Source organism: Martes martes (assembly GCF_963455335.1).
Source record: "Martes martes genome assembly, chromosome: 1".
NCBI lineage: Eukaryota > Metazoa > Chordata > Mammalia > Carnivora > Mustelidae > Martes > Martes martes.
This window is the reverse complement of record NC_137888.1, coordinates 121,093,544-121,111,157: the sequence shown is the minus strand read 5'-3', so window position 1 is coordinate 121,111,157 and position 17,614 is coordinate 121,093,544. Positions and strand designations below refer to the sequence as shown.

The following is a 17,614-nucleotide window of genomic DNA, read 5'->3' as shown; positions in this document are numbered from 1 at the left end:
GGAATGAAATGATTTAAAAAAAAATGGAAATCCTGGAGGTGAAGAGTATAATAACTGAAGAAATCACTATAGAGCTCAACATTAGATGCAGGTGGGCAGAAGAATGAGCAAATACAAAGATATATCAATAGAGACTATGCAAAAAACTGTAATTCCTCTGCTGTTCCTTAATGAATTCATTTTTTACTTAAATAAATGTTCTCTTTGCTCTTTTTAGAGTTAAAGAGCAAAACTGTATTGGAACAAGGAAATGACAAGAGATAGTAACTAAAATCCAAGGAACCAAATAAAGAAAAATACAAATCTTAAGAATTTTAATGAAACAAACTCTATAAATATACATTTTTCTCTCTTCTCACCTTCTTTAAACACATAAAATTACATAAATAATAACAATGTACTATTAGGTATGTGACACCTACAGGTGTGCATGTATAACAGTAATAGCACACAAAAAGAATAGCACTATACAAGAATTATGCTTCTATATCTCACTGGAATTAAGTTACCATAAATTTTAAGTTGTATTGTAACCTCTTGAGTAACAACTGGGAATAACCAAAAAATAGAGAAAAATTACTTAAATACATTAAAATGTTATATTAAGAAATATTCCCTTAATTCAAAAGAAATCAGTAAAAAAAAAAAAGTACAGGAGAACAAAAAGGACATAAGAGATATAGAAAATAAAAAGACAAAACACAGATGTTACTCTGTGTTACTAATAACTTTAAATGTGAAAGGGTTAAATAACCAAAGGTAGATTAACAGTCTACATCAAAAAACAGAATCCAACTATGTTTTCTGTAAGAGACACAATATAGATACAAAAATATAAATAGGTCAAAAGTAGAAGGAAGGGAAAAGGGAAAGTATCATGCAAACCACAACCATAATAAACATGGAGTGGCCATACTAATATCACATAAAATAGAATGTTAAAAAATGTTAATAGAAATAAGAGGAACATTCTATAATGATAAAAGGATCAATCCATCAAGTATATATAATCAGCTATAAATATATACAGGGTGCCAAAATACATGAACAAAACTTGAAAGAAATGAAGAGAAAAACTGACAATTCAAAAATAATAGTTGAAGACTTAAATACCCTAACTTTCAAAAACAGAGAGGACAACCAAGCAGAACAACTTAGTCTTCTAAGACAACAATCTAAATCAACTAGATGTAACAGACATCTATAGAACTCCATCCAAGAAGAGTGCACATTCTTCTTGAACACACAGAACATTCTCCAGGCATATTGCCATATTCAGGCAATAAAACAAGCTTCAATATATAAAAGTATAAGGGTACCTGGCTGGCTCATCAGTGAAATGTGTGACTCTTGATCTCAAGGTTGTAGGTTCAAGCCGATTTGGTGTATAGATTACTTAATATATACTTGTGTACACTTATATATGTGTGTGGGGGTGTGTCTGTGTCTCTATTAAAATTAGACAACAGGGGTGCCTGGGTGGCTCAGGTCATGACCCCAGCGCGCTGGGGACTGAGCCCTGCATCAGGCTCCCTGCTTGGCGGGAAGCCTGCTTCTCCCTCTCCCACTCCCTCTGCCTGTGTCCCCTCTTTCACTGTATCTCTCTCTGTCAAATAATTAAATAAAATCTTTTTAAAAAATCAGTCTTTAAAAAAATTTAAAAATTTTAAAAAATTTAAAAATTTAAAATTTAAAATTTAAATTTAAAAATTTAAAAATACATATTAAAAATACATATTAAAAATAAAATTACACATGTGTTTCCTGACAACAGAATGAAATTAGAAATAAATGACAAAAAATTCTGGAAATTTATAATGTGGGAATTAAACAAGAAACTATTAAATAACAACGGGTTAGGGAAAAATCATAACAAATTGCAAAATACCTTGAAATGAGTGAATATAGCAAATGAAAACATTATGTACCAAATTTATTACCGGATGCAGTGAAAGTAGTATTTTGAGGAAAATGTATAGCTATAAATGTCTATATTAAAAAAAATAAGGTCTTGGGGCACCTGGGTGGCTCAGTGGGTTAAGGCCTCTGCCTTCGGCTCGGGTCATGATCCCAGGGTCCTGGGATCGAGCCCCACATTGGGCTCTCTGCTCGGCAGGGAGCCTGCTTCCTCCTCTCTCTGTCTGTCTCTCTGCCTACTTGTGATCTCTGTCTGTCAAATAAATAAATAAAATCTTAAAAAAAAAATAAATAAGGTCTCAAATCAATACCTAATCTTCCGCATTAAGACACCTGCAAGTAGAAGGACAAAGTAAAACCAAAGGAAGAAGGAACAAAATAATAAAGAGCAGAAACCAATGAAGTAGAAAGTTAAAAAAAAAAGAAAGAAAAATCAACTAAAAAAAAATTCATTCCGGTAAAAGGCAAACTGAAGCACATAAAATTTTGCAAGAGTTTATTTGAGCATACATTAATTTGAATTGGACAGTGCCAAAACAAAGGTCATTGGTTAGAAGCCCTCCACTAACAGGAGAGAAGAGCAAAGTTTTTATAGAGAAAATACTGAAGTGAAGCAAAGCAAAGCAAATATTTGATTGGTTAGAACTTAAGCACTTGCCTTATTTGGGGAAACCTCATTAGCTGTTTATGATTAGTTTTTCTCAAGTTTAAATTTCTTGGATTAGAGTGCACTGCCTCTGACTGAAGTTTTGGTTTGCTTATGTAAACTACCAGGGCATCACCTCAGTCTAATGACCTCCTTGTTTAAACACTTTTAACAGTGCTTTAAAAAGAGCAACAAAATTGAAAAGCCTTTAGCTAGACTGGTCCAGAAATGAAGAGAGAAGACTTAAATTACTAAATTCAGAAATGAAAGAAGGGACACCACTAGTGAATGTACAGAGGGGAAAAAAAGGTGGTGGGGGGGGAAATTATAAGGAAATAATGTGAACTGAATACCAATAGATGATATGAACAAATTCCTGGAAACATACAAACTACCACAAGTGATTCAGGAAAAAACAAGATATGAATAGATCTATTACAAGTAAAGAGGATGAATTAGCAATAAACTTACTCCAAAGAAAAGTGCAGGCCCAAATAGCTTAACTGGTAAAATCTATCAAATGTTTAAATTAGAAATAACAGCAATCTTTCACAAATCCTTCCTCGAAACCACACAAAGTCGTCATGAGAAAAGAGAACTACAGACAGTATATCTAATAAATATAGGTAAAACAATCTTCAGTAAAACATTAGCAAACCAAATCTAGGAACAAATAAAGAGTATTCTATAAATAACTAAATGGGATTAGCCCAGAAAATCCAAGATTAATATCTGAAAATCAATTAATATAATACACTATATCAATAAAATGGACAAAACCACATGATGCTCTCAACAGATGCAGCAAAAACACTTGACAAAATCTAACAACCTCTCATGATAAAAGCACTCAACAAACTGGTAATAGAAAGGAACTTCCTCAACCTGATAAAAGCCATCTGCAAAAAACCCACAAATAACACCAAGACTAATGGTGAAAAACTGAGTACTTTTGCCCCAAGATAAGGAACAAGAGAAAGATGTCTGCTGTTGCTACTCCTATTCCGTATTTTACTGGAGATTCTAACCAAGTCAATTAGGAGAAAGAAAAATAAATAAAAGACATCCAGATTGGAAAGGAAGAAGCAAAACTATCTCTATTTGCAGATAGCATGATCTTGTATATAGAAAATCCTAAGGAATGCACAAAAATACTATTAAAATTAATGAGCAAGTTTAATAGGTTACAGGATACAAGATCAATATAGAAAAAATATGTTTTTCTGTATAATTTAATAAACAATCTGTAAATGTGATCAAGAAATAAATTCCATTTATGATAGCATGTAAAAGAATAAAATGCTTAGCAATAAGCTTAACAAAAAAATACAAAACTTGTACTCTGAAACTAAAAATTTTTGAAAGATATTGAAGACCTAAATAAATCAAAGAGAAAGCCTATCTACAAGGACTGGAAGACTTAATATTGTTAAGATGGTGATATTTCCCAATTTGACCTACCAATTCTGCACAATCCCTATCAAAATTAAGCTGGTTTCTTTGTAGGAATAGGCAAGATGATCCTAAAATTTATAAGGAAATGCTAGTGACCCAGAATGGATAAAATTTTTTTCCAAGAATACAAAATTAAAGGGCTCACATTTCCTGATTTCAAAACTTACTACCAAGCTACAGTGATCAAAACAACACAGTATCAACATAAGGATAAATACAGATCAATGAAATAGAATTGAAAGTCCAGAAGTAAACACTCACATTCACAGTCAATTGATTTTTTACAAGGATGACAAGAGAATTAGCGGACTTTCAGCAAATGGAGCAGGGATACCTGGATATGTATATGCAAAGGAATGAAGTTAGATTCTCATCATACATCAGTCACAACAGTCCAAGTGGATCATATGTGTCAATGTAAGATAAAACTGTAAAACAGAAGAAAAGAGGAGTGTATCCTTGTGACACTGAGTTACATAGTATATTTCCAGATATAACACCAAAAGAAAAAAAAGTTGATGAACTGACCAAAACTCACAACTTCTGTGCTTCAAAAATCATTATCAAGAACATGAAGACAACCCACAGAAGGGAAGAAAATATTTCCAAATCTTATATCTGAAAAAAGACTTGTATCCATGGTATATAAAAAATACTTATTTCAACAATAAAAAAGATTTTAAAATGGCAGAGGATCTGAATATTTTTCTAAGATATTCATATGATCAATAAACACATGAAAAGATGCTCAACATCATTACCCATTAAGGAAATGCAAGTCCAAACTATAATGAAAGAGCACCACATACTCATCAGGATGTATTCGAAAAGAGAAATAAAAACAAGCATTGGAGAAGATGTGAAGAATAGGAACTCATGTACACTGCTGGTGGAAATGTAGTATTATCCAGATGCTTTTAAGGAGTTTGGAAACTCTCAAAATGTTAAAAATAAAGTTACCATATAATCCAGCAATTCTACTCCTAGGGATATACCCAAGAGAATGTGAAACATATATCCATGTAAAACCTTGTAGATGAATGTTCACAGCAGCATTACTCATAACAGCCAAAAATCAAAAATATATGAAATGTCCATTAATTGATGAAAACATGCAGTACATCCATACAGCAGAATATTATTCTGCAATATAAAGAACTTAAGAACTGTTACATGCTTTACATCACTTTCCATGGTTTTAGTTCTCCACAGTTAACAATGGTCAAGATGATGATGATATATCAGAAGGTCAGTAGTAGCTTCACACTAAATCACAATGCCTATAGCATTCACCTAACTTCATCTCATTCCATAGGCAATTAATCATCTTACATCATCACAAGAAGGGTGAGTACAGTAAATAACATATTTTGAGAGAAAGATCACATTCATAAAGCTTATTATGTTATAATTGCTCTATTGTTGTTAATCTCTTACTATGTCTAATTTATAAATTAAACTTTATAATAGGTATAGGTATAGGAAAAAACAAAATACGAACTGGGTTCAGTACTGAATGTCAGTCAGCCACTGGTGGTCTTGAAATGTATTCCCCACTGATAAGGAGTGACTACTGTACTAGAATAAATTCCAAAAGGAACATAATTCAAAAGAAGGGAACCATACTCAATTACTTGAAGAAATGTGAGAGAATTCCTTTATAATCTTAGAGCAAGAAAAGCAATTCTCACTGATACAAAAGCTCACATATTCAACTAAATTTTTAAAAATATGAGGTAAGGGTGCCTGGGTGGCTCAGTGGGTTAAGCCTCTGCCTTTGGCCCAGGTCATGATCTCAGGGTCCTGGGACTGAGCCCCACATCAGGCTCTCTGTTCAGCAGGGAGCCTGCTTTCCCCTCTCTCTCTGCCTGCATCTCTGCCTACTTGTGACCTCTCTCTCTCTCTCTTTCTCTCTCTGTCAAATAGATAAATAAAATCTTTAAAAAATATATGAGGTAAAATACACAATAAATAATCAAAGCCACATAAAAAAACTAGGATAAAAATACTTTCAACTCATAGCACAAAGCACTACTCTTCCGAATATATAAAATAACCTTTAAAACTTAAGAAAAAGATCAAAACACAAAAGAAAAATGAACAAAAGACATGGACAATTCATGGGGGTGGGGGGAAGCATACTGTCCTTTAACAAATGGAAAAAATGTTCCATTTCATTCATATTTTAAAATATACTAAAACTATACTAAAAAGTACAAAAGCTTGATGATATATTCATCAGGTTGTGGAAAAATACTCTCATATAGTGCTGTTAAAATTGGGAAATGATAGAAATCTTACAGAGGGCAATTGTGCAAAACCAAAATTATATATGCCTTTTTAATTTATCCAGCAATTGTACTTTAGGGGGTCTTTCCTAAAGATACACCCCCATCAAAACTAAACAATATATGCACCAAAGTTATTCACTGTAGCATCACTTGCCATAACAAGATACTGGAAATAATCCAAATGTCCATCAACAGAGAATTGACTGAATACTGGTATACACACAGTGGAGTTATACAGATATTTTTTAAAAGAATTAAAAATCTCCATGAACTGATATGGAGTGATTTCCAAAATATATTGTTAAGAAAAAAAGATGGTACAAAAAAGGTATATAGCATACTATCTTCTGTATAAAAAGAAGGTAGATTAAGAACATACATATCTGCTTGCTAATATTTATAAAACAAAAAAAGATACAGGAATATCTTATTTTATGTGCTTCACTTTATTGTGCTTCACAGATATTGTCTTTTTTACAGGTTAAAGTTTTGTGACAGGCTTGCTTTGAGCAAGTCTATCGGCACCATTTTTCAACAGCATTGGCTCACTTTGTGTCTCTGGGTCACATTTGGTAATTCTCACAGTATTTCAAATTTTCAAATTTTTCCATTATTATATTTGTTATGGTGATCTATGCTCAGTGAACTTTGATGTTACTACTGTAATTGTCTTAAGGTATCATTAACAACACCCATATAAAATGGTGAACTTGATAAATATTATGTGTCACCTGACTACTCCACTGATCAGCTGTTATCCTCTCTCCATCTCCTAGGGTTTCCCTATTCCCTGAAACACAATGATATTTAAATTAGGCCAGTTAATAACCCTTCAATGGCCTCCATGTGTTCAAATGAAAGGAAAAGTCCCACATCTCTTAAATCAAAAGCTAGAAATCAATAAGCTTAGTGAAGAAGGCATGTCAAGGGACACCTGTGTGGCTCAGTCAGTTAAGCATCTGTCTTTGGCTCAGGTCATGATCTTAGGGTCCTGGGATTGAGCCCAACATCGGGCTCCCTGTTCAGCGGGGAGTCTGCTTCTCCCTCTCCCTCCTGCTCCTGCTTTCTCTCTCACTCTCTCTCTCTCAAATAAAATGAATGAAATCTTAAAAAGAGAAGGAGAAGGAAAAGGAGGAGGAGGAAGAGAAAAAGGCATGTCAAAAGCTGAGATAGGCCAAAAGATAGTCCTCTTCTGTTAGCCCAGCTGTGACAGCAAAGGAAAAGTGCCTGAACCTTTAAATTAAAAGAACTACTCCACTAAACACACAAATGAAAAAAAAGTGAAACAGCCTGATTACTGATGTGGAGAAAGTTTCAGTGCTCTGGATAGAAGATCAAAACAGCCACAACACTCCCTTAAGCCAAAGCCTAATCCTGGGCAAGTCTCTAACTCTCCTGTTCTATGAAGGCTGAGAGAAGTGAGGAAGCTACCCAAGAGAACTTGGAAGCTAGTGGATGTTGCTTCGTGAGGTTTAAGGGAAGACGTTTAAATATAACATAAAAGTGCAAGGTGAAGCAGCAAGTGCTGATGTAAGCTGCAGCAAGTTACCCAGAAGATCTAGCTAAAATCATTAATAAATGTGGATATACCAAACAACAGATTTTCAATGTAGACAAAATAGCTACTAGAAAGTAGAAGCCATTTAGGAGTTTCACAGCTAGAAAGAACTCAATAGCTGGCTTCAAAACTTGAAAGTACAGGATGACTCTTTTTTTAATTTTTTATTATGTTAGTCACCATACAGTACGTCATTAGTTTTGATGTAGTGTTCCAAGATTCGTTATTTACATATAACACCCATTGCTCCATGCAATACATACCCTCCTTAATACCCATCACTGGGCCAACCCATTTCCCCCCACCCCTCTCCCCTCAGTTTGTTTCTCAGAGTCCACAGTCTCTCATGGTTCATCTCCCCGCTCTGCTTTCTCCCCTTCATTTTTCCCTTCCTTCTCCTAATGTCCTCCATGCTATTCCTTATGCTGAAAGAAGTCAAGCAGGATGACTCTTATTAGGGGATTATGCAACTGGAGACTTGAAGTTGAAGTCAGTGCTCATTTACCACTCCAAAAATCCTAAGCCCCTTAAGAATTATGCTAAATCTACTGTCTGTGCTCTTTAAATGCAAGCCTAGATGACAGCAAATCTGTTCAAAACATGACTTACTATTTTAAACCCAATGTTGAGACCTACTCAGAAAAAAAGACTCCTTTCCAATTACTGCAGATAAGGCACCTGGTCACTCATGAGCTCTGACAGGGTGTACTAGACATTTGTCTTCCTGCCTGCTAACAGAGTATCCATTCTGCAGTCCATGGATCATGGAGTATAGATGATACTTAAACAATATGGGGTTGGAGTGCCAACTGCTCGTTTAGTTGAAAATCTGTATATAACTTCTGACTCCCCCAAAACTTAACTGTTCATAGCCTACTGTTGACAGAAAGCCTTACCAATGACAGAAACAGTTGATTGACAAATATTTTATGCTATATGTATCATATACTGTATTGTTATGATATAGTTAGAGAAAATAAAATATTTACTATTGTTATATCCTCTTGTTGGATTGTTCCCTTTATCATTATGTAATGCCTTTCTTTGTCTCATTAGTCTTTGTTTTAAGGTCTATTTTGTCGGATATAAGTATGGGTTCACTGGTCTTTTTTTCCCCCGCCTCCATTTGCATGGCGAATGTTTTTCCATCCCTTAACTTTCAGTCTATATGCATCTTTAGGTTTAAGGTAAGTCTCTTTTAAGGAGCACATAGATCGGTCTTGTTTTTGTTTTTTTTTAATCCATTCTACCATTCTATGTCTTTTGATTGGAGAATTTAGGTCATTTATATTTATTATTTTAGGCCATTTACATTTAAAGTAATTATTGATAGGTATATACTTCATTTAAGAAAATTGTACTTAATATATAAAATTGGTTTTCCGGTTGTTTTTTGATTCTTCTTTGTTGTTCTTCTCTTGCCTTCTTCGTGAATGACGAATATCTATAATGTTTTGTTTGGCTTTCTTTCTCTTTATTTTTTGTGTATCTATCATAGGTTTTGGGTTTGTGGATACCATAATGTTCATATATAATACACTAAGTAAATAGTCCATATTAATTTGATGGCCATGCTTTTTTTTCCTCTTCTCTTTCTACTCCCTTCTCCACATTTTATGTACATGTTGTCATAGTACATGTCATATTTTACATCTCTTTATTCATATTTTTCTTATCTAAATATGGCCATTTCTTTTCCACCTAAAGAAGTCCTTTTATTATTCTTGTAAGGCTACTTTAGTTTTGATAAACTCCTTTACCTCTTGTTTGTCTGGGAAACTCTTTATCTCTCTTTCAAATCTGAACGATAATCTTACCAGGTGTAGTATGCTAGGTTGTGAGATTTTCCTTTCAGTACTTTGAATATATCATGCCACTTCCTTCTGGCTTGCAAAGCTTCTACTGAAAAATCTACAGGTAGTCTTATAGGTTTTCCCGTGGAGGTAATTTTGTTACTCTATTGCAGCTTTTAGGATTCTCTCTTTATCTTTAACTCTTGACATTTTAATTAGTATGTGCTACAGTGTGGACCTCCTTGAGTTCATCTTGTTTGGAAATAGACCTGGATGTCTATTTCCCTCCTTAGGTTAGGGAGGTTTTTCAGTTATTTCTTCAAGTAAGTATTCTAAACATTTCTTTCTTTTTCTTCTGAGACCCCTATCAGATGAATTTGCTTGTTTTTGTTCAAAAGATTTCTTAATCTATCCTCCTTTTTAAAAAATCTTTTCTCTTTTTGCTGTTCAACTTGTGTGTTATTACCCTGTCTTCCAGATCATTGATATTTTCTTCTGCATCCTCTAATCTACTGTTGATTCCCTCTAGCGCATTTTTTTATTTCAGTTATTGCATTCTTCTGATTCATTCAATATTTTTCTATCACTTTATTGAAGGTCTCACTAAATTCTTTAAATCTTTTCTCCAGCTTAGTGAGTATTTTTACAATTGTTACTTTAAAAACTTTATCAAACATATTGCTTATCTCTGTTTCATTAAATTCTTTTACTGAGGTTTGTTTCTTGCTCTTTCTTTTGAAGCATATGCTTCTGTCTTCTCATTTTGCTTGACTTTCTGTGTCTGTTTCTATGGTTTAGATGAAATGGCTTTCTACTTCTCCTAAAGTTGAAGGAATTGTCTTGTGTATGGTGACCCCTATACAGACTGTGTATGCTTGATGACTTTGTTGGTTAGCTGAAGCTGTGGATATATATGCTAGTTACTCTTTTAAATTTTGACTTTTTAGAGAGAAAATTAAAGAAAAAAATAAATAAAAAAGAAAAGAACAAAACCAAAAGGAAGATTTAAAATAAACAAGACAAACTTTTTAAAGTTAGGGAAAAAAAGTAAAAATTAAAAAAAATAAAAAATAAAAACAATACAAAACTGCAACTTTTCCTCTGTGCTCCAGAACCACAAGACAGCTAGTATGGGCTTGTGGACCCTGGACTCGCTGAGGTTGCAAGCTCACGGTGAGCCAGACCCTGCTCCAGTCTGAGTTATTAAAGTGGAGGGGAAGAGTATGCTCCCACAGTTCCTCAGCCCTTCTAAATGTAGCATTTCTTCTGTCCCCCAGTGCAAATGGAACTGCTGTGGCCTTCAGAACCCTGGGCTTACTGGGGTCACAAAGTCTCTCATGATCTGACCCACCAGTTGTGGAGTCAGAACCCTCCAATTATGGCACCCAAATCTGCCTCTTATGGTGGACAAACCCTACTCTGGTCTGGACCCTCAAGGTGGAAGAGGAGGGAGCATTCCTGCAATTCCCTAGCCCCTCTAAACTGTGGCTTTTCTTCTGCATGCCAGTGCTTCCAGGGCTGGGGTGGTTCTGGGGCCCTGGACTCACTGAAGTCACAAGTTCACTGAGGTGACCAGATAGGCCCACCACGGTGTCTGGATATTGCTCTAGTCCTGGCTTCCAAGGAGAATATAAACCATTTGATCCCTAGTCTCTCTGACCTGAAGAGTTTTCCCACAATTCCTCCACCACTTGGCAGAGTTCTAGTATTGTCTCTTTTATATGCTAATGACTCTTTTAAACCATGCTTTTTCTGTGCACAGGACAGAGGGATCTGTTCCAGGTCCCTCAATACTATCTATCCCACCTCATTGCAGCCCTGGGGGGCAGGGTTCCCTTTATTACCATATCTCTCTGTCTCTCTTGTTGTTCTTTTGCTATTCTGTCTTTTGTCATTTTGTAGCTGTTCAGTCAGCCCACATTTCTTCAAGAGGAATTAGCCTGTTAATAGGTATAATATTGTGGGTTCCATGGAGAAGGTGAGTTTGGAGTCTTCCTACAGAACTCTTAGGTATAGTTATTTTTAATATGTCTTTCTTTAGCTTTTGTATAGAGTTAGAAGTGATTTACATAATACCATTACATCCAGAAATCTGAATTCCACTAGAAATTTACCTTCACCAGTGAGTTTTATGTATTCATGTGTTTTTACATTGTTAATTAGCATCCTTTCATTTCAGCACAAAGAACTCCCTTTACCATTTCTTATAAAGCACATCTAGTGGTGGTGAACATCCTCAGCTTTTGTTTGGTAGTCTTTCATTCTTGGTTTCTGAAGGATAGCACGGCCACATATACTATTGTTGATTGGCAATTTTTTCTTTCAATATTTTGAATTTATCATACCATTAAAACAGGCCTGCAAAGTTTCTGCTGAGAAATCCACCAGAAGCTTTATGAGTTTCCTTGTATATGAAAAGCATCTTTTCTTTTGCTGCTTTCAAAATTCTGATTCTTTGATTTTTGGCAATTTGATAATAATGTGTCCCAGTAAAGTCCTCTTTGGGTTATATCTGTTTGGGGCTCCCTTTAGCTTATGTACATATATTTGGGATATTTTTAGCCATTATTTCTTTAAAGAGACTGTCCGTCATCTTCTATTTTCTCCGTCTTGGACTTCAATATGTATACATTGTTTTGCTTGATAGTGTTCCATCAAGAGTCACATGTTCTGCTGACTAAGCCAAGACTAAGCCAACCAGGTACCACTTTTCCTAAGTGGTATCCTATCAATATTAAGACTAGTCAAGCTTTCCTCTTTGCTATAGTTGCTAGAAAACTCAGAACTATACATGACTTAAAGACATGCATATTTATGTACCAACTATTGCTTGAGTTTTACATTATGATCTTATCTTCAACTTCCTATTTTCTCAATTGTCCTTTACTATAAAGCACCTCAAATACTTTTTGAAAGGAGGTTAGAGAAAATTGATAAATAGGCAAATAAATTAAAAGGCTACATTTAGCTTACTTTAAAACAATTTTCTTCTTACCTATTCTCTATTCCCACCACTACTACCCCAGTCAAAATAAAAAACAAACAAGATATTCCCTTAGGGCATCTTTAGTGCTCAGGATTCTATATAAGCATTTTATCTCCATTTTCACAAACACAATAGTGAAGAAAACAGAACTTACCAGGTAAACAATATGCAGATCGTTCTCTAAAACAAAGCCCTTCATTGCTCTTTGGAGGTCAGCAAAAATATCTAAAGTATCAATTGGAGAAAGTGAAGAAGAAAGAGTTGCTGAACCGAGATGTGTTGGATGATACACTTTTCCTGGTTGGGAGTGGAAATAGGGAAATTATGAACCAAATGTTAAAAATAAAATAAAACACTGTTTCTCTGTATTCTGTAATTAACCTTTTAGTATCTGATAAATTTTACCCAATGCATGGATATTTATGAGCAGATTCTATGTTAATTGTCTGATGTTGCTAAATGCAACACTGACTTACTAAAACTGATTCATATACCACTTGAAAAATCAGTTTCCTTTTTTTTTTTTTTAATTTATTTATTTGACAGACAGAGATCACAAGTAGGCAGAGAGGCACACTGAGAGAGAGGGAGAAGCAGGCTCCCTGCTGAGCAGAGAGCCCGATGCGGGGCTTGATCCCAGGACCCTGGCATCATGACCTGAGCTGAAGGCAGAGGCTTTAATCCACTGAGCCACCCAGGTGCCCCCCAGTTTCCTTTTATACTGTTTGAAAAGTCAATTTCCTTTTACTAAACAGTCTTTAGTCACTAAAGATGAAAAAGTGAGTCAACTGCGACTAAGAAGTCACATTTACCTTCTGTTCCATCACTAGCTTCAGTAGTTTGGATGAATTCGTTTTCCAGTAGCCACATTACACAGGCCTCAATTGCTCCAAGTTGAACAGGATCTTGGTTCTTCTGAATTCCCAACTTCCCTTCTTTCATACTTGCAGCCAAAAATGTGCAAGAAGCGTAAGTCTGCATATCTTGTGATGTACTTGCCACTCCACTGACTATTATCTGTTAAGAGGTTTGAAATTTTTTGTAACTTTTCAATAAGACATGCAGGCCCTCATGGTATAAAAGAAGTGATTTTGTTCTCTTAAAATATTCTCAGCATCTTAATGCAGACTCTAACTCTTCCATTATTACTCATTATACATGTAAATAACACCTACTAGCAACATCAAAAATTTCCTTAGAATTTTTAATGCTAGTATTGAACATTTCCCGCTCAGAAAGAGGATGGGAATGGGTACAGAAAAAGTGAAGTTAGTTGTGTCTTGTGGAAATCATCTTCCCACAACTATATTAAATATACAAATTGATTAAATGTACTAATTTTTCCCTTGCCTTCTTCCATTTAATACATATTGAAACATACCAAATCATCCTAAACAGAGCTATCTTACACTTTTTAATGACTATAAAACATAGTTTTATTAAGATTTATTTAGTTAATAGTATTTTGGTTATTTCCAGTTTTTTCTTAATACCAATAATGCTATAATAAATATTCCTGTATATTTAAGTTGATGTAATTTCACATATACCTCGCTAGGTAAAACTCTTAATTATGAATCTACTGGTTAAATAGCTGTATGTTTTTTCTGGGGCTTGCCTGTTTTTTAATCTTAGTAGGTATGTCCAAGTAGCCCTCCCAAAAGAGTTTCAGTGGTATATGAGAATGCCTACTTTCTATATCCATGTTATTACTTTTTTTTTTTTTTCCCCAAATGGAGAGCTAAAGGGGAGTCAGGGGAAGAAAGTATGAGCACAGGTATCAGTACCCCCAGTACCAGCACTGAAGCCCAGAGCAAGGCATGCTGGTATATAAACAGAAAACTTCTCTGGATGACACAAAACACTTAAAATAAGGAGGCTGGTTACCTTTGAGGATGCAGAGGAGAAAGTTTTATTTTTCACTCTAGATCTTTCCATGTTGTTTGAAATTTCTAAGCATGTCTATTTGTAAGTTGTTTTTTTTTTATTTTCAAAAGATATTATTTATTTATTTATTTGACAGAGAGAGTGAGAAAGCACAAGCAGAGGAAGCAGCAGGCAGAGGGAGAGGGAGAAGCAGTCACCCCAATGAGCAGGGAACCTCATGCAGGATTGGATCTCAGTACCCTGAGATTATGACCTAAGCCAAAGGCAGCTATTTAACCGACTGAGCCATCCAAGCACCCTAATTTGATTTTATTTTAATGTCATAGGTATTATCTGGATGGAAGAACTACAGTCCATTTCTGTCATCTTTTTTAAATATTCTGAAAATAGGGGCACCTGGGTGGCTCAGTTGGTTAAGTGACCAACTCTTGATTTCAGCTCAGATCATAGACAATAAAGTATACCTAAAAAATAAAAGGAATCATCTGATATTTGGGTCTTAACCCACTGTTTTGAAATATACTGATATAGTACTAGCTATATTAAACTCCAGGAAATAAATACAAGAGATTCCAACTTAGGGAAACTATAAACTCATAAAGAAACACAAAGCTAAGATTTTTCTTCACATATTTAAGTTCTACCATCGTATTATAAGCACAAAAGAGCAAATGGTAATTTAGTGAACTCTTTATTACCTCCAGAATAGCTCTTATCATGCTGGCAGTTACTTCTTCTCCTTCTTGTCTTTGCAAACAGCTACGAACAGGTTTTAGAGATCCCTGAAGTAGAGCTATGCCTTTTGATTTTTCAGAGTTCTTACAAACTAAGATACTCTCACCTATAACCAAAAAACCATACATTTATTGTATATTGCAACATATTTCCTTAAGATACCTGCCAAGGAGAATTTCAGTTGTCTTGTTTAAAAAGAAGTTAATAGATGATAGCCGTTATTATGGTCATAGAATTACTGCTGATGCTTTCATTTCCTGAACTTTGAAGGGAATTCAAATATGCCAAAGTGCCATAAGGATTATTTTGACCTGAAGGCACTTAGGAAACAGAAAGAGCTCCTTGCCCTCACCCTGCTTGTCTAGAACCAAGATAAAAATTTCTCTTTGTGAAGGTGTTCCTCTTATCCCTTACCACTGAACAGAAAGTGAGCACCAAGGAGGGTCTGCATAATCCTTTCTAAATAACCCTTAACTGATGAAGTGTTAAACACTACATCTGAAACTAATGATGTACTCTTTGTTGGCTAATTGAATTTAAATTTAAAAAATCTATAACTTCCATTAGTTTCCAGTATATATTTACCTTCCTAAAATTTACCACCCCTAAAAGCCCTAATCCCTTTTCCTTTGCCTTGTCACTTCTCAATTCTATCGCCTTTTGTCAAAAGGGTAAAAAGACCCTAACATCTAACTGCTTCTTTGGATCTTCACTGTTTTTCTACAAAAGCCTCTATGTATGCAAAAAATGAAAATACTAATATCAAATAAAATATGTAAGCCTTCTGTCCTATTAATCTGTCATTTGTCAGTTCTTGCTAATTAAGTATATAATAATAATAATAGAAGTATTTTGGAAACGATAAAGGAAACTGCAAATGCAAATTACTATTAGTTATATATGACAATGTGAATTGAAAAATATTTGCAGAAACCTAGAAATTATAGCATTCACTAATCTAAACACTTTAGGTTATTGTGACAATCAAAGGAATAAAAATATGTGATAGCACTTACACATTATAAACATATACAAATATTCAACTTATACAAACATAAATACTATTAAAGCAATTACAACTAGAGAAAACCATAATTTTTTTTCAGAAATGTATCCAATAGTAGGGGAAAAGATACAAATAAGTAAGATATTCAAGGGGCAAAAGGAAGGTCACTTGCATTAGAGAAAGCCAAAAGTGGCATTGTGGTGGAGTATACTAACCATTCTAGGCAGAGAGAAAATGCTGCTTTCCTAACACTTACTGCCAAATTGAGAACAAAGACAGAATAAAGATAAGGGACTATAAACTTGATGACTGTTGATTATTTATCCCAGATAAAATTACAAAAAGATAGGTGCCATCAGACAAACAACAATAAAAAAAAAACCAGGTGAATAAAATGTATCATGAGTCTCTTGCAAGCACTACAAAATAGTCCAGCATAAGACAAAAAAATTACCTATAAAAGGTATCAACTAGCATTAGCAGCAAAGTAAAAATGTCACTTTGGGCTATTCAAACCACTTTCAGTTTTTGATTCAACAAAATGGACAACCCTTTTTCAAGATGACGCAAGATTTATGAAAATGTCCAAATTGGGGTGCCTGGGTGGCTCAGTGGGTTAAAGCCTCTGCCTTCGGCTCAGGTCATGATCCCAGGGTCCTGGGATCGAGCCCAGCATCGGGCTCTCTGCTCGGCGGGGAGCCTGCTTCCCCCTCTCTCTCTGCCTGCCTCTCTGCCTCTTGTAATCTCTGTCTGACTTGTGATCTCTGTCTGTGAAATAAATAAAATAAACTTCAAAAATCTTAAAAAAAAAAAGAAAGAAAATGTCCAAATTAATGGCAATACATATAATTCAGGTTCCTGCTCCCACCCATCTCAGGAGCTTGTATCCATACCATAATAGAGAAGTCAATTAGAATCAATTATTACTATTAACTTACAAATCACTATTTTTGCACAAAGCACCGACATCTTATATGGGAAGGTTCCAGGAATTCCACAGAAAGATTCCAGTATCATCTAAATAAAACACCATTAACTGTCTAGGAGACATTAAGATCATTTATAAAATGCCAAGAAGTTACAAAGACGCTACACAAACCAAAAAGCATGACCAAGTATGCATATCTTTGTAATTGATATAAAACACTATTCAGACACTCCCCCATTTGGAAGTTCTGAGCAAGCTATATGGCATCCTGAAATGGAGTATTATACAAAGTCAAAATCTCTGAAGTTTCCAAGGCCTCAAAAACAAAGTTATTGTGGTATATTTTTGTTTTGTTAAATGTTGTCTAATTAAAGGCTTGATAATTTGGCCAGAGCACCAACCTTCCAATTAT

General features: G+C 34.7%; 1 protein-coding gene across 1 annotated transcript in view; it reads right to left on the bottom strand.

Annotated features, from left to right (window-relative positions):
• POLQ (DNA polymerase theta) overlaps positions 1-17,614 on the bottom strand; it is a 134,124-nt gene that overhangs the window by 96,689 nt on the left and 19,821 nt on the right. The window contains exons 10-12 of the mRNA XM_080819162.1: positions 15,232-15,374; positions 13,459-13,663; positions 12,801-12,943 (exon numbers count right to left, since the gene is read on the bottom strand). Coding sequence (XP_080675288.1) covers positions 12,801-12,943; positions 13,459-13,663; positions 15,232-15,374 — 491 coding nt within the window. The remainder of the gene's footprint in view (positions 1-12,800; positions 12,944-13,458; positions 13,664-15,231; positions 15,375-17,614) is intronic.